At 45.0% G+C, this 25302-nt stretch overlaps 1 protein-coding gene across 1 annotated transcript in view; it reads right to left on the bottom strand.

Moving 5' to 3' along the window:
• The window catches only part of LOC144506183 (uncharacterized), a 45269-nt gene extending 21457 nt beyond the window's left edge, over nt 1-23812 (bottom strand). Inside the window, exons 1-2 of the mRNA XM_078232034.1 lie at nt 23515-23812; nt 17871-17970 (exon numbers count right to left, since the gene is read on the bottom strand). Of these exons, the coding sequence (XP_078088160.1) occupies nt 17871-17970; nt 23515-23647 (233 nt within the window). The 5' untranslated portion in view covers nt 23648-23812. The remainder of the gene's footprint in view (nt 1-17870; nt 17971-23514) is intronic.
• Between the last annotated feature and the right edge of the window lie 1490 nt (nt 23813-25302).

Below are 25302 nucleotides of genomic sequence, written 5' to 3'. Positions count from 1 at the left end.
AGGGACACAGGTTCCATCTAGCAAAAGGCCAATTTAGGATTAATGTCAGGAAATTCTTCTTCATATAAAGAAGGTTCAAATATGGAATGGCCTCCCATTTGGAGGCAAAACATGTTTTAATGATTAAAAAAAAACAGCTGGATGCTACAACATGAGGACTGCAAGATTTTTGTGAATGGATGAATTAAATGGACGAAATGATCTTCCTCATCCATGTTTACCTTCTTATTGTGTGATTGCCCATGACTGGCACATTGCTTCACTAGATAGTTATGCTGCACAAGATTTCATTACCTCAATACGCTTCACAGACATTCTTTTTGCAAAATATTTCTCATTTCAAAGGCACACAGCTTGTCAGCATGTTTGAAGAGCTGTAAGTAATCATTGATCAGCACAAATGTCCCCAGATACAAGGAGAAGCATGTATCAGATGCTGAGTCCAGGAAACAAAACTCTATAGTGAGTTCAACAAGTATCTGTATTGAAATCACACGCAGAGAATTCAATAAGGCATATCACGTTGAAAGTGAAAAGAAGCCATCCTGTCGCCTCCGTCTCCAGGCTCAATTCTTTGGGGAGAAGCCCTCACCCACTCCAACCTGTCTCCTTCTGTGGGTGGCACCATGGCACAGTGGTTAGCACTGCTGCCTCACAGCACCAGGGACCCAGGTTCGATTCCCGGCTTGGGTCACTATCAGTGTGGAGTTTGCACATTCTCCCCGTGTCTGCGTGGGTTTCCTCCGGGCACTCTGGTTTCCTCCCACAGTCCAAAGATATGGACTGGCCATGCTAAGTTCTCCCTCAGTGTACCTGAACAGGCACCAGACTAGGGGATTTTCACAGTAGCTTCATTGCAGTGTTAGTGTAAGCCTACTTGTGACAAATAAATAAGCTTTACTTTACCTTCTGAACTTGCTGCACTCCGCTCTCCCCAACCCCGACTTTGTTATCAAACCTGCTGACGAGGGTGTTGCTGTTGTTGTCTGGCGTATTGACAGAGGCTGATCTCCAACTCTCAGACACTTCTTCCTACCCCATCCTTGGACCATGATCCCACCCTCAAACATCAAACCATTATTTCCAGGGCTGTCACTGATCTCATCCCATCCAGAAATTGTCCCTCTACTGTCTCCAACCTCACAGTCACTCACCAATCACAGCCCACTTTTACCTCCTTCTGAAAATCCACAAACAGGACTGTCTTGGCAGACCATGGTTTCAGCCTGTACCTGCCTCACTAAATTCATTTCTTCCTAATTTGACTCTATTCCTTCTCTCCTTGTCCAGACTCTTCTCACCTACATTTGTGGTTCCTCTCATGCCCTATACCATATCAACCATCTCCCATTTCCTCCCCGAACTGCCTCCTCTTCACTTTGACGTTTGATCCTTCCAGGGTGGCACGGTGGCACAGTGGTTGGCACTGCTGCCTCACAGCACCAAGGTCTTGGGTTTGATTCCCGGCTTGGGTCACTGTCTGTATGGAGTTTGCACATTCTCCCCATGTCTGTGTGGGTTTCCTCTGGCTGCTCCGGTTTCCTTCCACAGTCTGAAAGACGTGCTGGCTAGGTGTATTGAGCCGAACAGACGCCGGAGTGTGGCGACTAGGGGAATTTCACAGTAACTTCATTGCAGCGTTAATGTAAGCCTTACTTGCGACTAATAAATAAACTTTAACATCTAAGAACTTAAAATAGGTGTCCTATCCATAAAAGGGGTATCAAAGGTTCTGGGTTTATCAAAGTTAAACGGGGAAGAAGTGAAGAGGGAAGTAGACACAGGAGCAGCTGTATCATCTCATCTCAGATTTAGTCAGAAGCTCAAATATCTACCACTAAAGCCATCAAATGTCATCCTGCAAGCTTTTACTGAGGAGGGTGCTCCACTGAATGGATATGTCATGGTTCAAGTAGAAGCTAATGGTTAATCAGCAGAATTGCCTCTGCACATAGTCTAAGGCAATTTTCCTGTACTCTTTGGAAAACAAAATCAAGCTTAACTGGGAAGCAGTTAACCAACTGGTTGATGACAAGAACACACAACAAAAACTTTTAGAGAGGTGGAGGAAGGTGTTCGAGAATACTTTAGGGTCCATGGCTGGAGTCAGAGCATGACTCAAGGTCAAATTTGATAGCACCCCTAGAATTTTAAAGGCAAGAACTGGGCCATACGCAATTAGACCGAAGTTAGAAGTGGAACTAAAGAAACTAATAAAGGATGGAGTGATTGAATGTGCAACCACAAGCGATTAGGCAACTCCAATCACTCTGTCATTAAACCAGGTGGTTCTATGAGAATTGGCAGTGACTTCAAGGCGACAATAAATCCAGTGCTGTGTGTTGAGCAGTACCTGTTAGCATTAACTGAGGAGCTATTTGCTGGATTGTCCAGGGGTCAGCAGTTCAGTAACATAGACTTACCCCAAGCAGACCTCCAAATGAAAGTGGCAACCTAGACGCAACCACTGCTCTCAATTGTTACTCACAAAGGGTTGTAGGAGTATAAACGCCTACCATTCAGAATAATGTCGGCAGTGGCCATACTATAAAAATCCATGGATCAAATCCTAAGTGATCTCAAAGGTGTCCAATATTATCTGGATACAAAAGATACAAAACTTAGAAAAAGAAATACTGGAGCATCTGGAGAAACACGATCTTCATGTGAAGAAAGAAAAACGTTCATTTTTCAAATCGTCAATCAGTTATCTAGATCATGCAATAGATAAAGATGGCCTCCATAAAGAACCAAAGAAAAAGATAGCAATCCTCAGGTCACCAAGACCACAGAATATGTCACAGTTGCAATCAGTTTTAGAATAAATAAAGTATCATTCCAAATCTTGCAACACAACTGAAATCACTTAGTACCTTAATGTGTGCTACCCAACAATGGAATTGGACGAAAGAGTGTGAAGTGCGTACAAAGGAGTTAGAGACGTGCTAAAGAAATCTGAAGTAGTGGTCCATTTTAACCTAAAGTTGAAAGTTCAGCTAGCATGTAACACACCGCCCTAGGGGGTGGATGCAGTCTCGCATATCATGCCAACAGGGGAAGAATGACCAATAGCATTCATCACTGATCTTTATCAAGCACTGAACAGAATTATGCTCAACTTGAGAAAGAGGCCTGAGCATAATTTTGGGAATCAAATGAGTTCACCAGTACCTGTATGGGAGACACTTCACTTTGTTAACCGACCTAGGCCATTGACAACCATATTTGGTCCACACAAGGGAATTTCATCATTAGCTGCAAGTCATCTCCAAAGATAGTCTTTAATACTACTAGCACATAATTTTGATATCAAGTATAGGAGATCAGAGCAACATGCCAACTCCAATGCCTTATCATGATTGTCAATTTAGGACAAAATCAAATCCCAGGATAGCTACATCAACATATTTTACTTTTCCCAGGTAAAGAGTGTACCAAATACATTGCCTCAGGCGCAAAGGCATAATGGAAATGATTCATTGATAGGGAAGGTTATGGACATGGTCTTAAGACAAACATCACTGGCCCAACAAAGGAAGAAGGCTGAATTTAGACCTTATATCACAAGTGAACTTGAATTAACTGTCCAAAATGGAGTTTTGCTCTGGGGAATCAGTGTAATCTTCCCTCCAGGTTTGCGAAGCTGAATCCTGGATCAACTGCACAAAGGTCAAAGGTCACAAAGGGGTGGTAAGAGTGAAAGACCCTGCAAGAAGCTTTTCCTAGTGCCTGGGACTTGATTCACAACAGAAGGAAAAGTGGGGCAAAACCAGCCCTGCACTAGAATACAAAATACTCCACCGCTACAACCACTTTATCTGTCGGAATGACCAAAACAACTATGGCAGAGAATACACGGGGGACCGATCGAAGGATACATGCTTCTTGTCCCAGTTGACGTGCATTCAAAATGGCCCAAAATCATGATGATGAAATCTACCACGATGGAGAGAACCATAGCGAAGTTAGTGAGTTATTCGCAAGATTTGGAAAGCCCAAACAACTAGCCATTGATAACAGATTACAATTTACATCAAAGGAATTTGTGGATTCCCTTATGAGCAACAGTATACAGCACATGAGGACTGCACCATACCATCCATTCAAAGAGAGAACTTACAGAGTCTGTATCAAAAAGGTTTACGTCAGACACGCAAGGTTGTAAAATTTCTGAGCCAAGGATGACTACAGAACCGAGTTCAGAATCTACTCTGATAGAACAACCAACATCCATGGAAACCGTCAAGGAAGCAACTTCACAAGATGAAGTACCTGATATTAGTGAAGAACAGACTGCTGAGGGTATTGAAGATAAGACTCCAGAGCGTCACGTCTTACCAAAACGATATCGACATCCACCAAAAAGACTCGTATTAACTGTACATATATGTATATAATAGTTGGCAATGTAACCTATGCTCATAGTGGATAAGTGTTAATACTTAATGTTTAAAATTCATTGTTGTACTATTGAAGTAAAGGGGGAGGGATGTTATATATTGTAAACCAATGCATCTCTGTTTGATTAGTCATCTGAAGTTTACTGATGCCATCAGAGGCATTCACGGGATTTTCCCTCTTCCATCCTGGACTATAAGCAAGCAACACCTAAAGCTCGACTAACTGGTTAAGTAACCCACCATGTGGCAACCTTTACATCCTTTTATCTTGTTGTACAAGTGAGCTGACCACAGTAATATATAACAACATCCTTCTATCTTTATGCCAGTATGAGCACCTTCTTTAGTCTTGAACACTGCCATTAACACTCCTTGTGTCCATGGCATCTTTGTCAATCTTTCCTGATCTTTCACCTATCCCTGACATCCAGGACAGCAGAAACGGGGACAATCACCATTTCATCTGCTAGGATCAAGCACATATCCACAGGGTGGTTGGTATAGCCCCAGTAGTTTGACATCCTCTCTACAATGTGCTTGCCTCCTGTCATAGCTACAGGTTGTTTACTCAGTAAGTTTTCTGTCATGCAGAAGGCACACAGTAAGGAGTGATGATGTAGGAAAATTACAACAGCCAAAGGCATCAAGCTTCATACCTAAATGCGCACACATATGTCTCACCTAAGCAGACTGATATCATAGGATCCCTACAGTGCAGAAAAGGCCATTCGGCCCATTGAGTCTGCACCGGCTCTGTGACAGAGCATCTTATGCAGATGCTCTCTCCCCATCCTCTCCCCGTAACCCCACGCATTTACTATGGTTAATCCACCTAACCAACACATCTTAGGATACTAAGGGGCAATTTAGCATGGTCAATCCACCTAAACTGCACATCTTTGGACAGTGGGAGGAAACCGGAGCACCCGGAGGAAACCCATGCAGACACGGGGAGATCATGTAAATTCCACACAGAAGGCCCTATTTTACCATTTTGATTCTAAGTGCTGGACGGACTTGAAACTGGGAGTGTTTCAGATCCGACTTTTAGACCCGTTCTCAGGCGCCCCCATTTGCACTCTGCCTGAAAAATATCAGTGATTCCGAATCACACTGCACAAGCCTGTGGGTGGGGCCTAACGCGCCTGAAACCCTGCAGTTCTGATCAGAGCCTACAACTAGTGACTGAACCGCCTGGCCACCCTCGCATGTCTCATTCAAGCTGCCAGCCCCCAAGCGCCTGGGTGATCTTGCTTGGCATGCTCCCCCTCTTCCTCCACCTCCTGCTGGGCAGCTTCCTCCCCAGCGACACCAGGCTGGTCGGCCTCCATGTCCTCCTCCTCCTCCTCTTCCAAAAGATCACCTCTCTGGTGTGCCAGGTTGTGCAGGGCACAGCACACCACCACAATGCGGGAAGAGATCACTGGGCTGTATTGTAGGGCTCCCTCAGAGCGGTCCAGGCACTGGAATTGCATTTTGAGGAGCCCAATGCGCCTCTCCACTATCGCGCGGGTGGCTACATGGGCCTCATTATAGCAGGTCTCCGCCTCAGTCACAGGCCTCCACACAGGCGTCATCAGCCATGTCCAAAGCGGGTAACCCATATCACCCACAAACCACCCCCACAGCCTGGACTCCTCCTCAAATGCCTCTGGGATGTCCGAGCTCCTGACAATGAAGCTGTCATGCACGCTGCCTGTGCGTCTCGCACAGATGTGCATAATGTTCATATTGTGGTCACACAACAGTTGGACATTCAGGGAGTGGAACCCCTTTCTGTTGATGAATCTCCGTGGATTCTGCAGCGGGGCCTTGAAAGTGACATGGGTACAGTTGATGGCCCCCTGTACGTTAGGCATCCCCACAATGGCTGCGAACCCTGCAGCCCGGGCTTCCAGATGGACCTGGTCCAGGTTAAATTTGGTGTACTGCCCAGCCCAGGCATACAGGGCTTCTGTGACCTGCTTGACACAGGTGAGCACAGCTGACTGGGAAATGCCACAAATATCTCTGCGAGGGGTCTGGAAGGAGCCAGTCGCATAAAAGTTCAGAGCGGCCGTCAATTTGACAGCCACTGAAAGTTGGTGCCCCCAAGGTGCCAGGTCCTGCAATAGGTGGCACAGATGTGGCCCTGTCTCCTTTCAGAGGCGGAGCCGTTGGCAACACACGGCTTCCGACATCTGTTCAAGTGATGCTCGTGCACAGGACTGCTGAAATCTCTGCTCCCTCCTTCTCCTCAAGACCCCCCTCTGGGCGGCTGGCAGCCACCTCATGCCTCTGGTGGTCGTCTCCCTCTGCTCCTGCAAGTGGTAAGGCCTGGACCTCCTGGGCCCGTAATTCTTCCTCCTGCTCCTCCTCCTCAGCTCCAGCAGCAACCAAAAGAACAGCAAGATCGATTGGTTGCATCGCAAAAGCCATCTTGTCACTCTGGGGGGCGGGGGGGGGGGGTGGGGAGTGGTTGGAGATGAAGAGGAACACATGTAGAGGTTAACGAATGCTGCTTGCCCCGAGCCCAGCAACAGTCATTGTCCATACTGCCCATTCCTCCAGCTACATGCTCCCCAGAATCACAAACCCCCCACCATTCCCACACCCACATGCTCCCCAGAATCACAGCTCCTTGCAAAGTAATTACCTGTAAAGACTCGCATTCCAACCATTATCTTGTAAATTGAGTTTGTGTCTATTTATGCCCCGTTTGTGAACACAACTCCCACTCACCTGATGAAGGGGCAGTGCTCTGAAAGCTTGTGCTGCCAAATAAACCTGATGGACTTTAACCTGGTGTTGTGAGACTTCTTACTGTGCTTACCCCAGTCCAACGCCGGCATCTCCACAGCAGTGCAATTTGCCAGGACTTTGTGCACATCCTTCAGGTGGAAGAGTGTTGATTACACTAGGACCCAGCAGCATCCACAAGACCCGAGGTTAGTGCTGAGACCCGGGTCCATGCTGAAAATCAGATATCGGAGACCCTGCTGAGCAACAGCCCCCCAACCCCCCACCCCCCCACACACATATTCGCAGAGCCCCTACCGTCCCAAGAAGCTAAATGGCTGCAACTAAAGGACCACATAAGCAGCAGAGAGCTGTGGGACACTAAGCACTTACCTCCTCACTAACCCTCACTGATGGAGCGCCCAAATTGGACTTTTATGGAGCACGTCTGTTTTGCGCCGATTCTGGATTGGCGAACGCGGTGGTAAAGGGGGAAGTTCCGGTAAAGTTGGGCCCATTAAGTCTATTGAAGTGCATGCAAATGCGTTTAAATGGCCATCACGGCCATTTCGGGCCCATTTCAGATTGAGGCCATTTTCGGGCCTTGGTAAAGGGGAACCGATGTGGAGGTGGTCGCGGATCGTGCTACTCACCTCACGCCTGACTTTACCAAGTTTCCGCTCCCGAAAACAGGCGCAACTCAATGGTAAAATCGGGCCCAGAGATACACCCGAGGCCAGAATTGAACCCGGGTTCTGGAGCTGTGAGGCAGCAGTGCTAACCACTGTGACACTGTGCTGCTGTAAGGCAGAGCAGACAAAATGATACAGTTCTGTGGCTGCTAAAAAAAAATCGGCCGGATTCTCCGATCTCACCCACATCTGGGATTCTCCGGTCCCGCTGCAGTGAATGGAGATTTGGCTGGGCACCAAATTTTCCGTTCTCGCTCGCGGCGGGGCGTGAATGGCCAGACAATTCCAGCAAATGTATGTGGAGATCCTGCTTGATTTCTGATTGACACATGCTAAAGCCATGTGATTCGCAGTTGCAAGATTGTGGCTCAGAATTTCCTTAGTGTGACTGACACTTTTTTTTAATATACTTTTCCAATTCAATCAAATCAAATCCAATTCAAAAGTCTCAACAAGTTGAGACATTTCAGATCCAGGCTGACAAGACAGGGCGAGCGACCAAATCACCCTGTCCTGGGCCTGATCTACATGAGCCAAGCTGATTGGAGAAGGGGGAGGTTCCTCCTCCAAGACTTGAGCTTATTTGCATCTTAGCCAAAAGGTCGGGATGCCGCTTTTAAAAATTGCTTCATATGGAACATATGAAGCTTCAATGTAACCTAATGACCTCAACCAAGTGCAGCATCCAATCCATACTACACTTGATCTTAGCCAAAAGGCCGAGAAGCGCACTTGGACAAAGGTGTTATATCTGACCTCTGACTGGAAAAGTACGGACATTCCCGAGGTATGCTCATTTACATATCCTTCACTGTGAAGATGGGTGGAATTAATGGGTGTTTCTCTAAAAGTGGCAACACAGGTGGTCAAGGTGATTAAGAAGGCATATGGCATGCTTGCCTTCACCAGCCGGGGCATTGAGTACAAGAGCTGGCAAATCGTGTTGCAGCTATATAAAACTTTGGTTAGGCCGCATTTGGAGTATCGCGTGCAGTTCTGATCACCACACTACCAGAAGGACGTGGAAGCTTTGGACAGAGTACGAAGTAGGTTCACCAGGATGTTGCCTGGTCTTGAGGGTGTTGACTATGAGGAGAGGTTGAATAAACTAGGATTGTTTTCTGGAAAGACAAAGGCTGAGGGGAGACCTGATCGAGATCTACATAATTATGAGAGGCATAGACAGGGTGGATAGTCAGAGGCTTTTTTCCCAGGGTGGAAGTGTCAATTACAAGGAGGCACAGGTTTAAGGGGAGAGGGGAAAGTTTAAGGGACGTTTTTCATGCAGAGAGTGGTGGGTGCCTGGAACACGCTGCCAGGGGAGGTGGTGGAAGCAGGCACATTAGCAACATTTAAGAGGCATCTGGATGGGTACATGAATAGGGAGGGAATAGAGGGATACCGACCGAGTAAGGGCAGAAGGTTTTTTCTTTAGTTTAGTTAGGGCATCATGATCGGCACGAGCTTGGAGGGCCAAAGGGCCTGTTCCTGTGTTGTACTGTTCTTTGTTCTTTGTACAACCAGTGCAAGCAGCTAAACCAGCATGACACATTAGAGGGGAGGCGATGGCCTCGTGCTATTATCGCTAGACTATTAATCCAGAAACTCAGCTAATGCTCTGGGGACCCAGGTTCTGAATCCCAGCATGGCAGATGGCGGAATTTGAGTTCAATAAAAAATATCTGGAATTAAGAATCTACTGATGACCATGAAACCGTTCATTGATTGTCAGTAAAACCCATCTGATTCACTAATGTCCATTGGGGAAGGAAATCTGCCATCCTTACTTGGTCTGGCCTACGTATGACTCCAGAGCCACAGCAATGTGGCTGACTCTCAACTGCCTGCCAAGGGCAACTCGGGATGCCCATGTCCCACGAATAAGTTAAAAAAAACTTTGGTGCAACCTTTTAATTCCACTGTTCAACCTATAGAATTCAACAGACCACAGACCACTCAGCTTATTAATTTGCTACTTAAATGACTTGCATATTTTTAAAATATAAATTCACATGAATGCCAGGAGTCTGGTGAACTGGTGCAGTGACAATAATCTCTCCCTCAATGTCAACAAAACGAAGTAGATTGTCATCGACTTCAGGAAGCATAGTGGAGAACATGACCCTGTCTACATCAACGGGGACGAAGTGGAAAGGGTCGAGAGCTTCAAGTTTTTAGGTGTCCAGATCACCAACAACCTGTCCCGGTCCCCCCACGCTGACACTATAGTTAAGAAAGCCCACCAACACCTCTACTTTCTCAGAAGACTAAGGAAATTTGGCATGTCAGCTACGACTCTCACCAAGGTTTACAGATGCACCATAGAAAGCATTCTTTCTGGCTGCATCACAGCTTGGTATGGCTCCTGCTCTGCCCAAGATTGCAAGGAACTACAAAAGGTCATGAATGTAGCCCAATCCATCACGCAAACCGGCCTCCCATCCATTGACTCTGTCTACACTTCCCGCTGCCTCGGCAAAGCAGCCAGCATAATTAAGGACCCCACGCACCCCAGACATTCTCTCTTCCACCTTCTTCCATCGGGAGAAAGATACAAAAGTCTGAGTTCATGTACCAACCAACTCAAGAACAGCTTCTTCCCTGCTGCCTTCAGACTTTTGAATCGACTTACCTTGCATTAGTTGATCTTTCTCTACACCCTAGCTATGACTGTAACACTACATTCTACACTCTTTCGTTTCCTTCTGTATGAACAGTATGTTTTGTCTGTATAGTGCGCAAGAAACAATACTTTCCACTGTATTCTAATACATGTGACAATAATAAATCAAATCAAATCAAAAAGAATGGAGAGAGGCATTGAAGACAAGACAACTAACCTATTTTCACTGACCTTACCCGAAGAGAAGTGATTGCCAGCTTGCTTACCCCAAGGACTGCAGAACACTGCACAGCTTCTGTAAGTTGATAATGCAAACACCTCTTTGACTTCTTCCTAGAACCACTAGGCACCAGCACCAACCTTATAATAAAAGCAAAATACTGCGGATGCTGAAAATTTAAAATAACAGCAGTTCTGTCGAAGAATCATATGGACTCGCAATGCTAACTGTTTCACTCTCTACTGATACTGTCAGACCTGCTGAGTTTAATCTGCACAACCTTCACTGACTTAAAGCCACACTTTCAGAATCAGTGTTCTCTGGCTGAGGCCGCTTTCAATTCCATTTTGTGCTCAATGGCTACACACCTACATTACTGCACATTTGATATGTATAATTGTTTCTTCCACTTTAACATTGTCACATCCCCCATTTCTATTACCTTACCTCTCTGATGCCTCAATTGCCACTATGTAACACCCCACCATTGCTGGCCATGCCTTCGTCTGCCTAAACTCTGCAATTCTTTCCCTAACCTTCTCCACCTCTCTTTTTTCTTTAAGACACTCCTTTAAACTTGTATCATTGGACAAGCTTTTGATCATCTGATCTAATATCTCTTTTTTTGACTCGGTGCCATTTTATTTTATAATATGCATGTGAAGTGCCTGGGAACATTTTGTTCCGTTAAAGGTGCCAGACAAATGGAAGTTTATAGAATCATAGAATCACTACAGTGCAGAAATAGGCTGTTTGGCCCATCGAGTCTGCACCGACTCTCCAACAGAACATCTTACCCAGGCAATATCCCCGTAACTCCATGTATTTAGCCCACTAATCCCGCTAACCTACACATCTTGGGACACTAAGGAACAATTTTTAGCATGGCCAATCCACCTAACCTACACATTCTTGGACTTTGGGAGGAAAGCAGAGCACCCAGAGGAAACCCAGGCAGACACGGGGAGAATGTGCAGACTCCACACCGACAGTCACCGGAGGCCAGAATTGAACTTGGGTCCTTGGCGCTGTGAGGCAGCAGTGCTGACCACTGTGCCACCCTTGGTGTTGTTGTTGTAACTTCCAGCTTTACATTTCTCCACCAATAAACCCAGCATCTCCTTTTGAACAAGGTTAGGCAACTCATAAGGGAGCACGCAATCCTTTCCATGGGAGGTGCTGAGCTGCGTGGGTTTCCTCTGGGTGCTCCGGTTTCCTCCCACAGTCCGAAAGACGTGCTGGTTAGATGCATTGACCCAAACGGGCGCCGGAGTGTCGGGACTAGGGGAATTTCACAGTAACTTAATTGCAGTGTTACTTAAGCCTTACTTGTGACTAATAGATAAACTTAAGTTACTAACTCAGCACCAGCTCTGTCGCCTTGGTTTCTCTATCAAACACTACATTGCCACAATTCATTGCCAAACATACCTGCCCCACTCCTTAATCCCAAGAGGGTGATGTTCACTGACACTCACCTTCCACCTTCTGATGATCTACCGTGACCATGAGCAGCAAAGAAGGATGGTGGTGAAGGTCATGGTGAGAACTAAGCTATGCAGGAGTCACAGATGAACGAGATCCCCATCCTTCAGGGCAGCATGACTAAGCAGACACCTCCTTTAGACAATCAAATCATGCTCAGCACTGCAGGCTAGTAGGATTAGCACATAGGAAGACAGGAACAGTAGCAGGCCACTCAATCCTGGTTGATCTGTACCTTAACTCCATCTACCCGCCTTGGCTAGTTGCCATTGCACAGATGTGCTAAAACATCATATGGTGTTGAACAGTTAGGTTGAAATGCTCGAGTCTACTACTCAGAATTGGATTCTTTTCTGTAAACTCTGCTGTGCAGAATGGGTTTTGTTTAAATGTCATCAGGGATGAGTGACTGAGAATTGCCGTGTAATTGGGTGAAGATTCAGTTCTGGTGTCTCGGGAAAGGTTCAGCTCACATAGCTATCTATTCACTTTAACCGGGTCTGGTATTATTGCCCTGAGGATTTTCTGCAGCTCGAGCTGGAGTGTGAGAAACGCTACCTTTCTGCAGTTGGTCAGCCCTTATTTGAGGTCAGTTTCCCCAGACCTCACTGTGCGCAATGGCCCTACTTGGTGTATCATCAAAGAGATCAACTGTCACACATGCCCATTTACCTTCATAATAAAATGTGTTTCTATAACCAGCTAGATTACAGAGAGTACTTGAGGTCTATAATTTAAAATTATTCAGTCCCTAAACATGATCATCATGACCAATTGCACAGTAGCAAGAGTGAGGAAATTTGTTATGTATTAATATAAAAGAATAGACATCATGAGCGGCATGGTGGCACAGTGGTTAGCATCTCTGCCTCACAGGGCCAGGGACACAGGTTCGATTCTGGCCTCGGGTCTCTGTGTGGAGTCTGCATGTTCTCCCCAGGTCTGCGTGGGTTTCCTCCGGGTGTTCCGGTTTTCTCCCACACTCCTAAGATGTGCGGGTTAGGTTGATTGGCCATGCTAAATTGCCCCTTAGTGTCAGGGGGATTAGCAGGGTAAATACATGGGGTTACGGAGATAGGACCTGGGTGGGATTGTTATCAGTGCAGGCTCAATGGGCCGAATGGCCTCCTTCTGCACAGGATTCTACCCTGAAGAAAGTTGGCCCTGCTTGTCACTATCTGCATGTTCTGCATATAGATCTGCCCACAAGAGGACTAACAGAGCTTCGTTTGACAGGGTGCAGTGAAATACATACTGATTTGGACTGTTCACTTACCAGCTAGTTTTCACACCCAGTAAAGTTTCCTGGAGTTTCTGCCTCACTTCTGTCAAGTCAAATTGACCGAGAAACAGCTCCCAGGAAAATCCCAGTCTGGCAGAACTATTAAGAGTATTGATAGGCAGAGGGATCTGGGTGTACAGTTACACAGGTCATTGAAAGTGGCAACGCAGGTGGAGAAGGTTGTCAAGAAGGCATATGGCATGCTTGCCTACATCGGCCAGGACATTGAGTTTAGAAATTGACAAGTCATGTTGCAGCTTTATAGAACCTTAGTTAGGCCGCACTTGGAATATAGTGTTCAATTCAGGTCGCCACACTACCAAAAGGATGTGGAGGCTTTGGAGAGGGTATAGAAAAGGTTTACCAGGATGTTGCCTGGTATGGAGACATTAGCTATGAGGAGAGGTTGGAGAAACTTGGTTTGTTCTCATTGGAACGAGGGAGGTTGAGAGACGACTTGGTAGAAGTCTACAAGATTATGAGGGGCATGAACAGAGTGGATTGTCAGAAGCTTTTTCCCAGGGTGGAAGAGTCAATTACTAGGGGGCATAGCTTTAATGGAGATGTACGAGGCAAGTTTTTTTTACACAGAGGGTGATGGGTGCCTGGAACTCGCTGCCAGAGGAGGCAATGAAAGCAGATACAATAGTGACTTTTCAGGGGCTCTTGACAAATACATGATTAGGATGGGAATAGAGGGATATGGTCCCCAGAAGGGTAGGGGGTTTTAGTTGAGTCGGGCAGCATGGTCGGTGCAGGCTTGGAGGGCCGAAGGGCCTGTTCCTGTGCTGTAATTTTCTTTGTTCTTTGCTCAGTGACTCGGTATGGCACTGTCCAAAGCCATACACACCTGTACACGAGGCTTAAGTTAACAAATTTGTCCCTGTTGATTTTGTCCTTGCTGGCAGCATTTTTAAACCCTGCCTCATTCCACTTCTGCGTTTTTCATCTCCAGTTTTATGAGTCTTTCCTCATAAATTAAAGCCATAAATTGGGGAACCATCCTTATCACTGTTTTCTGAACCTTATCCATGGCATGAACCTTCTTTCGAAGATAAGAGTGCTGAAAACTGTACACAGCATAACCTCAACACAGATCTATTCAAGGTTAGAATGACTCATTCTGAGTTACAGTCAAAAGCCCTTGAAATAAATCTCAGTATACAATTAATATTATTGATAGTATCCAATCAGTGTTAAGTTATTATCAGTAAAAGAAAAGTGGGTGGCACGGTCGCACAGTGGTTAGCACTGCTGCCCCACAGTGACAGGGACCAGGTGCGATTCCTGGCTTGGGTAACTGTCTACGTGGAGTTTGCACATTCTCCCGTGTCTGCGTGGGTTTCCTCCAGGTGCTCCCCTCACAGTCCAAAGATATGCGGATTAGGTGGATTGACCATGCTAAATTGACCCTTAGTGTCAGGTAGATTAGCTAGGGTAAATGCATGAGGTTTTGGGGATAGGGCCTGGGTGGGATTGTGGTCACTGCAGACTCGATGGGCTGAATGGCCTCCTTCTGCACTGCAGGATTCTATTATTCTATGATTCTATATGGTCAATTACCATGCCACTGCTATCAAATATCCTTCACTGCATAGCCTTTAACTTAGCTTCCAATCCTGACTGATTGGGTGACCATTTCCCTGTCTGCAAACTACATGGGTCCTACATAAAACCTCATCCATGTCTTTGTAATATCTCCACTTGAATATTCTAAATTTTGTCTGGTCAATCTCCCTTCTTCAAATGTCGATAAACTTCAGATCATGCAAAACTTTGCCGCCATTTCCAAGCTTTGCTCTTCCATCGCCCCTGTACTTTGCCACCTACATTGGCTCCCAGTTCCCTGGCGGTATTAATATCAAATGATCACCTTTGTTTTTTAAAGCCTCCATAATCCCACCCGTCCTCTTTCCTATAATCTTCTCCAAATTATTCCAAGATCTCTATGTTCCACTGACTCTGACCACTTCACTATTCCACTACGTGCCATCACCTAACTGCCTACCTCTCAAGTTTTATTCCCTGTCTAAACCTCTCTGCCTTTAACCATCTTTCAGTCACTCCCTCTTCAAATCCCATCTCTTTGACCAATCTTTCAGCCACTCCTCTACTATCTCCTCTTTCAGTTTGATGTTCATTTTTCTATGATTACCCTTCTACCGAGTGTTTTCAGACATTTTTCAACACTAGGAGTGCTATGGAAATGTGAGCTGGTGTTGGTGAGTCCACGCCTGGAATATTGTGTGCGGTTTTGGTGTCCTTATCTGAGGAAGGATGTCCTTGCTATAGAGGGAGTGCAGCCAAGGTTTACCAGGCTGATTCCTGGGATGGCAGGTCTGTCATATAAGGAGAGACTAAGGTTCTTAGGAATGTATTCATTGGAGTTTAGATGAGTGAGAGGGGATCTCATAGAAACCTATAAAATTGAAACAGGATTAGACAAGGTAGATTCAGAAAGAATGTTCCCGATGATGGGGGAGTCCAGAACTCGGGGTCATAGTTTGAGGATAAGGAGAGTGGTGAATCTGTGGAACTCACGACCACAGAAAGTAGTTGAGGCCAAAACACTGTGATTTCAAGAAGGAATTAGATATAGCTCTTGGGGTTAAAGGGATAAGGGATATGGGGGGGGGAAGGTGAGATCAGGATATTGAATTTGATGATCAGCCAAGATCAAAATGAATGGTGGAGAAGGTCCAAAGGGCCGAATGGCCTATTCCTCCTTCTCTGTTTCTGTGTTGAGATGAATTTTAAAAATTTACCAATGAGTCAGCTGGCTAAGACAGTAAGCACCTCAGCCATGCTGATTAGGAAAATAACATGTTCAAACCCTCGACACTGCTGAGTTAGTTGATCTCACCAGGAACAAGAGTGGGAATTAGACAGTGGCCCTCATTGTCTCTTAATTAGGAAAGGGATTCCCATTGATTTTCAATGACTTAGGCATGTTTGGTACTGTACTGGGTCAGAAAGATTGGGTTTAACTGAGAAAGCACTGAAGGTAAACTAGTCAATACATACATGAGCAATGGCCACTGAAATTAGATGCCAGCAAACAGTTGACACATAACCAACAATATTCCAGCAGGGAAATCATGTTTCAGGAGAGGAAGAGCAGTCATTGGCCGAGGGTGTTTTCACTGTATATTCATGATTTTTTTTTGCTTTTATTTATTAGTGTCACAAGTAGGCTTACATTAACATGTATTGAAGTTACTATGAAAATCCCCTAGTCGGCACACTCCGCCACCTGCTTGGGAATACTGAGGGAGAATTTAGCATGGTCAATGCACCTAACCAGCGTCTCTCAGACTGTGGGAGGAAACTGAAGCACCCAGAGGAAACCCAGGCAGACACGGGGAGAATGTGCAAGCTCCACATAGACAGTGACCCAGGCTGGGAATCGAACTCAGGTGCGTGGCGCTGTGAGGCAGCAGTGCTAACCACTACTGCCGTGCGTTTACCTGCATTAAAATCTTGCTTCAGTTGAGATGTTGGAGCTGAGATCAATAATTCTGAGCCCTCTTTGAGGAGGTGGGTTAGATAGTTGGCCAGGCTGCTAAAACATGGTGCAGAATGATGCCAATGGCATAGGTCCCGTTACCGGTTGTAGTAATTTATAAAAGCCTGCCTCCTTGCCATGTCACATGCGGAATGATTCTCTCCACCCCCCCCCCCCCCACCACCCACCACCCACCCCCCCCCCTGCCCCCCTGCCCCCCGCCCCCCAGCTATTTAACCCATTGTCGCTCTCTAATGGGCGAGATACCCATCGTACCCCGTGAACTATGGTTAATTATCTGAGATGTGGAGATTATCTGAGAGCATATTGTTGAAGCCATTTTGGACGATCCCACAGAAAGAATACGTTACAGGCGAAATAAACACATTAGTCCATCCAGACAACCTATCACTCTCCAGATTTAACAATGACGAGCTGTAATATATAACATTATTTAGAGAGATGTTTTCTGCCACTGTTTAACAAAAAAACAAAGCAGGATATGGTTGTTAAACTTGACAGAAAGATACATTTGGAGGTCTGATTTTTAATGATTTTTATAATGTGCCACATTTTCAGGCTGGCTGTGAAGTGAGCAATCAGAAACTCTAAGTGACGAAAATTAGTTTCATTCAAGCTGCCAATGGTCACACTAGCACTTGCGTTAACGTTTGCATTGACCTTCGTAGCTAAGTTACTCGTTGCTTTAACTAGCTGAGCTGTCAGAGGGTTTTAGAAGCATCAATCTAATTTTATTCCACTCGACTCCCACATAGAATTAGACAGACGTAGGCCTCATTAAAATGGGAGTTGACTCAGGAAATTATAGAAATGTGTCACTGCACAAATGAAATGTGCATTAACAAGACTCAAATCAAACAATCACTGTAACTAAACTCAATAAAGTCGAGCTCATCTCATGAAAGGGTTACGAAATTCACTTACTGTGCAGGTGTGGAGCCCGAACGTGACATCAACATAAGAATTATGAAGAGAAATATCATAAAGACAGCAAGGCCAACCCAGAATGCTATTACAATGGAATCTAGGGGAGGAGAATAAGAATTAGATGTAATGCATCATCGGCTATTAAAATATTAAAGTTGATCTATTAGCCACAAGTAAGGCTTACATTAACACTGCAATGAAGTTACTGTGAAATTCCCCCAGTCGCCACAGTCCAGTGCCTGTTCGGGTCAATGCACCTAACCAGCATGTCTTTCAGAAGGTGGCAGGAAAGTGGAGCACCCGGAGGAAACCCACGCAGACACGGGGAGAATGTGTAAACTCCAGACAGACAGTGACCCAAGCCGGGAATCAAACCCGGGTCCCTGCCGCTGTGAAGCTGCAGTGCTAACCACTGTGCCACCGTGCTGTCCCAGTTAATACACTGTCAGAAAACAATTGCTAAAGGAACATCTCTCTAAATTACACATCAAAAAAGATTTGCACTAATCTGATTTAGTTATGCAGTGAGGATGAAATAATTTCCGATATATATGGGCTCGATCTTACCACCCGTTTACACAACGCTCCCGCTGCAGCGTAGATGGAGAATTTAACGACAAGCCGAATCTCCGTTCACTGCTGCAGGATGGGAAAATCCCGCTGGCATGAACGGTCAGAAAGTTTCTGAGCCTGTTCCATCATCCGAAGAGATAACTCCATAGATTATAGATGCACTTCTCCCCCATGCCTTTTTTTTAAACCTTTGATCACCCTTTACACAGGAAGAGCAAAGCATGGAACTGCATTTTATGAGTCTGCTCCCAACAGTAACTCACGGATTTGAAAGATAACTGGATTGGGACTCTAGTTGTATCTTTCTGTCAAGTTTCACATTGTTAGTTTGTGCAAGCTGCCCATTCTTTATCTGTGGTGCCCTCTGTGTTTGTGAGTTCTAGTAGGTCCTGAATGCCAGGCTGACTTAGTTCACAGTGATCATGGGCACACTGAGGTAGAAACTGAGTTCCAAGTCATTGTCGACTCCTTCTCTGAAGCATATGAGAAAATGGGTCTTTCACTAAACATCCAGAATGCTAACGTCCTCATCCAACCAGCTCCCACAGCAAAACACCTCCCCCAGTCAAATAAGACCAACAATGAGATCCTGGAGAACGTGGAACATTTTCCTGATCTTGGGAGCCTCCTCTCGATGAAGGTAGATAAAGATGATAAAATTCATCATCATCTCCAATGTACCAGGTTAGCCTTTGGCCAACTGAGGAAAAGAGTATTTGAGAACCAAGATCTCAATTCCCCAAAAATAAAGTTATAGTTTACTGGGCAGTAGTGATCCCTGTGCTCTTATATGCTTCAGAAATTTGGACAACCCACAGCAGATACCTCAAAGCATTTAAGATGTATCACCGGTGGTGCCTTTGCAAGATCCTTCAAATTCAATGGCAAGAAAAGAGATCTAACAGCAGCGCCCTCTCCCAAGCCAACGTGCTCAACATTGAGGGACTAATCATTAAAAAGCTGGGTAGGACATGTACGCCTGATGCCAGACTCCAGAAGCAACTACTCTACTAGGAAACCAAAGCAGGAGGCTCCCAGGAGGATAGCAGAAACGCTTCAGGGATGTCCTCAAAGCATCACTGAAGAGGTCAAACACACCCGCTGATTCATAAGAAACCCTGGATTTTGACCCACCGAAATGGAGAAGGCTCATTTGGAAAGACACCAATACATCGACAATTTTCATTGGGAACATACAGAAGTGAAGTCAAGGCATGAACCTATTCAACCCTTCAAGCACCACCTGTCTCATATGTGGCAGAGTCTGTAGATCGCGCACTGATCAGTCATTTCCAAACCCATCGAACGAGTGTGAATAATTCTCTAATTGGAGGGACTGCCTAAGTAGAATTCCTGAAGGCCAAGTTGATTTAGCTCAAACCTAGTAATCCCAAGGAATCTGGAATTGAATTCTTTGTTGTATAATTTATTTTCCAACTGGAAATTATCTTTGGTAATGACTGACCGAGCAAAAGTGCTTCTAGAATGGGCTGCACGGTAGCACAGTGGCTAGCACTGCTGCCTCACAGTGCCATGAACCTGGGTTCAATTCCGGCCTTGGGTGACTGTCTCTGTGGAGTTTGCATGTCCTCCATGCGTGCGCTTCCTCCGGGTGCTCCGGTTACCTCCCACGCTTGACATGCAGGTTAGGTAGATTGGCCATGCTTAAGAGCCGCTTAGTGTGTTAGGATGTATGGGTTAGGGGGATTAGCGAGATAAATACATGGGGTTACAGGGTTAGGGCCTGGGTAAGATGCTCTGTCAAAGAGTCGGTGCAGACTCGATTGGCTAATTGTCCTCCTTCTGCATGTAGGGATTCTATGATTCATATCTCAGAGTCTTCTGTAAATAGGATAGCATGAACAAATTTCTTGTTTCTTGAGTTGTGTAGACTTCGAGATTATTAGAAATAGCATCGAAATCCATTTTCTGTTGGAAACACAATTACATATTTAGATTTTCCTCCTCAAATCTGAGGACCTGATGTCACTTCATTATCAGTACGTGTTTATTGTTTCACTCATATCCGCTACTAATTGGTAGTTTTTCCTGCATTGACTATTGGCATCAAAGGAAAGGAAATTGTAGTTTGCACATAAGTATCTAAAATGAATAAAAGTGATTAAACTTTGGCATTACTACATTTAATAAACTACAAATATAATTAGTGCTTTACTTTTATCATTTATGAAGGATTGTAGTGTTTGCTGCCTAAGCTGCCCATGTAGGAACAAGTAGGATTATGTAGCTATAACAAAAATTGTCTTCTGCAAAGATATATTGATATGGTTGTACGATTATGGATTTTCAAGGCATGACCAGTGAATTTGTCAATATGATAACTGACCATCATAATGCGAGTTGTCTGAGTATTTTCAAACCTCAATGCAAGGCACCGCTAGGGTTTAATGTAACTAAAATGCATTTATTATCTTGCCAGAACACAATTATGTGCCCCTGAAGTTCATCACAATGGGATCACAAAGCAGCAGATGAGCATTACTGCAGTGAAAGAACATTTGTTATACCTGCACTTGGGTATAGTCTTTTGATTAACTTTTATACTGGAAGTTCCTGTAAACCAACTACTGAAAAGTGTTGAGTTTTCTGCAAAGCATCTGGGACTCTTGTGTACAGAGCAATCAACTGTGCATCTTCTTGGCTAATCAGATTGAAGAATCGCCAATGAGCAGCACAAAGTCTCAATCAGGAAGTGTCAATTACAATGATTAATTCAATGTCAACTAAAATAGAGAATTGAAATAAAATGACAAAAGAAACATTGAATTAAAAAAGGGAGATAAAAGAGACAAATAAAAAATATTATTTAAAAAAATGCCTTTTTGTTGTATTTCCAACAATAGAACACTCAGCTCCTGACAATTAAAGAGGCTTCACAATTTGGTACAGGAATAAGCACTTGGAGGAAATCCACGCAGACACAAGAATGTGCAATCTCCATACAGACAATCACCCAAGGCCAGAATTGAACCCAGGTCATTGGTGCTGTGAGGTAGCAGCACTAACCACTGTGCCACCATGCCGCCCTGAAACCTTACTCATAGAATCTCTACAGTGCAGAAGCAGTCCATTTGCTCCATGGAATCTACACTGACTATCTGAAAGAACATCTTAACCAGACCCACCCCTTCGCCAATACAGGTTTTTCCCTGTAACCCCACACATCTAATCTACACATCTGCAGTAACGAATTCCAGATTCACTACCACACCTACTTTCACAGTAGCTTCATTGCAGTGTTAATGTAAGCCTTACTTGCGATTAATAAATAAACTTTTTTTTTACCCCTAATTCACATGTTAACTTTACAGATAAAGGCCCTGCATCAGAACTGGTGACAAGCGGACAATCAGGAGAACTCCCTCAAACATTCAACCATTATTTATTTGGCAGCATTGATTTGGTTCCAGCCATACCAATAAAATAATAGTTCAGAACAAAAATGAATCTTTCAATAATTACATCGAGAATGCAAGGTGAGCTCTGCAAAGCCACTTTCGAGAAAGCACATTGCATACGATTTTAATGCCTTGAAGCAGCACTGCAAAAGACACCACTGATAATTGTCCTGGTGGGTAGACTCCCCACTGATGTGATAAACATTCACCATATTACGGGCAAATATTATACAAAGATCCTAGGTGCTTTCAAACATAATTTTTGGCAGAAATCCTCATCTCTATCCCTTTCCACCAAGCTATCCCTCAATAATTTTTTTTAAAAATAAGGGCTTCTTTAAAAAAATTGAGATTAAACAATAGCGTTGAGAAAATCTATATGTAATTACATGATGCACTTTTAACATTGTTAAAATGTTGCAAGATGCTTCGGTAGATCCTTATCAAAGTAAAGTCACTTAAGGAAATTTTGGGCGCGTAACGCAAAGTAATTGATCAAAGGTATAGGGTTCTTTTTTAAATTTTTACTCCATCCTTACAAACACAAAGCTCACAGTCGACCGGGCAACCCCAAATCCGTTCCTTGCTTGCTCCAAAAACCAAATTCAAATTCCAATTGAATCCAATTCATGGTCCCCACAAGAGAGACAAACAAGATCCAACTACACTTGATCTTCTTGGATCACTGTCTGTGTAGAGTTTGCACATTCTCCTTGTGTCTGCGTGGGCTTCATCCGGGTGCTCCGGTTTCCTCCCACAGTCTGAAAGACGTGCTGGTTAGGCGCGTTGGCCATGCTAAATTCTCTCTCAGTGTACCCGAACAGGCGCCGGACTATGGCGACTAGGGGATTTTCACAGTAACTTCATTGCAGTGTTAATGTAAGCTTTACTTGTGACATAAATAAGCTTTAAACCATGATAGTCACATCTCACAAAAACTTTAAATTTAAACTTTAGAGAGAGAGAGAGAGAGAGAGAGGGAGGCTGAGGGGTGAGGCGAGGCAGGGCGGGGCGGGGTGAGGCGGGGCGGGGTGAGGTAGGGCGGGGTGGGGTGAGGTGGGGCGGGGTGGGGCGGGGTGGGGCGGGGCAGGGGGACTCCAGAAACCAGGGTCGAGATAGCTGAAGACATAGCCGCCAGCAGCGGAGATGGTAGGGAAGAAACATACTGATGCACCAGAGCATCCCAAGTAGGGGAAAAGAAACATGTTAGTTCCAAAGAAAATTCTTCTCCCGCCCTGACAGTTGACCCTGATTCTAACCCTTCAACATACTGTGGCTAGCACTCCCAACACTCTGAAAACAAAGATTTAGGGAGAAAATAAGGACATGTTTTCAATCTGTCAGTGAAAACTGTGGCTTTAAATGTCTTGTTTCCTACCCTGCCCACTACATTGGAAACATCTGCTGATTTATTGATAACTTGAGAACATCACTAACTCTGCCCAAACCAGGTTATTTAAAGAATCATCTTGTTTTAGAAGGTAAAGCTCACTCAGAGAATAGTGGGGTTTCTTTGCATCTTGTTGGTCTGGATATGAAGACGGGGAAACCTCAGTTATAGACCTCAGCAGATATATTGTTTGCCCAGTATTTTCTTGCTAGTTTGAGAAAATCCATGCTGGGGTAACGGTGTGAATGGAAACACTTACACTTGTTCGCTTTGAGCCCGTCAAATGAAACGTCCCATTCGTAATATTCATATTCGTACTCGTAAATATGACTTCTGATCAAGGATTCTTCGGAAGAGTTTTTGAGCCCACTCGGAGCTTTAACCTCAGTCATCCCGGTTATCCAGACTTGCTCGGAGACAACTCACGGCGCGCCAGTAAGATACAGCATACGGCGACAGTGTCCCAGCTGTGCCGCCACCGCTGCTACTATCCCTGCGTCTCCGCTGCAGTCACTGTTAACTGAATGCAGCACTGTGTCTGAAACAACTCCAGTAGCAAGCCAGTCTCCCTCCCTCATCGCCATACCTGCTGCTAGGAACTCCCTCTGCTGGGCACCATTGGACAGTAATCATCTTCTGTCACTCTGTCTGCACTTCCCGCTGCCTCGGCAAAGCAGCCAGCCACACACCCCGGACATTCTCTCTTCCACCTTCTTCAGTCCGGGTAAAAGATACAAAAGTCTGAGGTCACGTACCAACCAACTCAAGAACAGCTTCTTCACTGTCCTCAGACTTTTGAATGCACTTACCTTGCATTAAGTTGATCTTTCCCTACACCCTAGCAATGACTGTAACACTACATTCTGCACTCTCTCGTTTCCTTCTCTATGAAAGGTGTGTTTTGTCTGTATAGCGCGCAAGAAACAATACTTTTCACTATATGCTAATACATGTGACAATAATCAATCAAATCAAATCAAAAGAAACGCCATGAGATGATCCCTTACTATTCTTGACAAAGTGAGTAAACTAACATGCAGCAACACAAACAGAAAATGCTGGAAAATCTCAGCAGGTCTGACAGCATCCATGGAGAGAAAAGAGAACCAACGTTTCAAGTCAGGATGAGCCTTCATCAGAGCTAACGCACCTCTGACTCTTATCGAAAAAATACAATTCAAATGTTAAAGAAATGAATCGTTACATAGAAACTAGAAGCAGGAGTAGGCCATTCGGCCCTTCATGCCTGCTCTGCCATTCATTATGACCACTACTGATCATCAGATTCAATATCCTGATTCCCCCCTTCCCCTACAGCACAGAAGGAGGCCATTTGGCCCATGGTGTCTGCACTGGCTCTCCAAGCGAGCATCATGATTTAATGCCTTTTCGCCATACCCCTGCATATTGTTTCAATCCGAATAATCATCTCATGCCCTCTTGAATGCCCCGATTGTACCTGCCTCCATCACACTTCCAGGCAGCGCATTCCAGACCCGAACCACCGTGTGAAGAAGTTTTTTCTCACATCACATTTGCTTCTTTTGCAAATTGCTTTAAATCTGTGCCCTCTCGCTGTTGATCCTTTTATAAGTAGGAACAGTTTCTACTCTGTCCAGCCCCCTCTAAAGGTAAACTTGCAGGTTGAGTCCGTAATTAAGAAAGCAAATGTAATGTTGTCATTTATCTCAAGAGGCTTGGAATACAAAAGCAGGGATGTACTTCTGAGGCTATATAAAGCACTGGTTAGGCCCCATTTGGAGTACTGTGAGCAATTTTGGGCCCCACACCTCAGGAAGGACATACTGGCACTGGAGCGGGTCCAGCGGAGATTCACACGGATGATCCCAGGAATGGTAGGCCTGACATACGATGAACGTCTGAGGATCGTGGGATTATATTCATTGGAGTTTAGGAGGTTGAGGGGAGATCTGATAGAAACTTACAAGATAATGAACGGCTTAGATAGGATGGACGTAGGGAAGTTGTTTCCATTAACAGGGGAGACTAGGACGCGGGGGCACAGCCTTAGAATAAAAGGGAGTCA

Source organism: Mustelus asterias, chromosome 17, assembly GCF_964213995.1.
Source record: "Mustelus asterias chromosome 17, sMusAst1.hap1.1, whole genome shotgun sequence".
NCBI lineage: Eukaryota > Metazoa > Chordata > Chondrichthyes > Carcharhiniformes > Triakidae > Mustelus > Mustelus asterias.
Note: the sequence above shows the minus strand (reverse complement) of the source record. Positions and strands in the feature narration are given on the sequence as shown.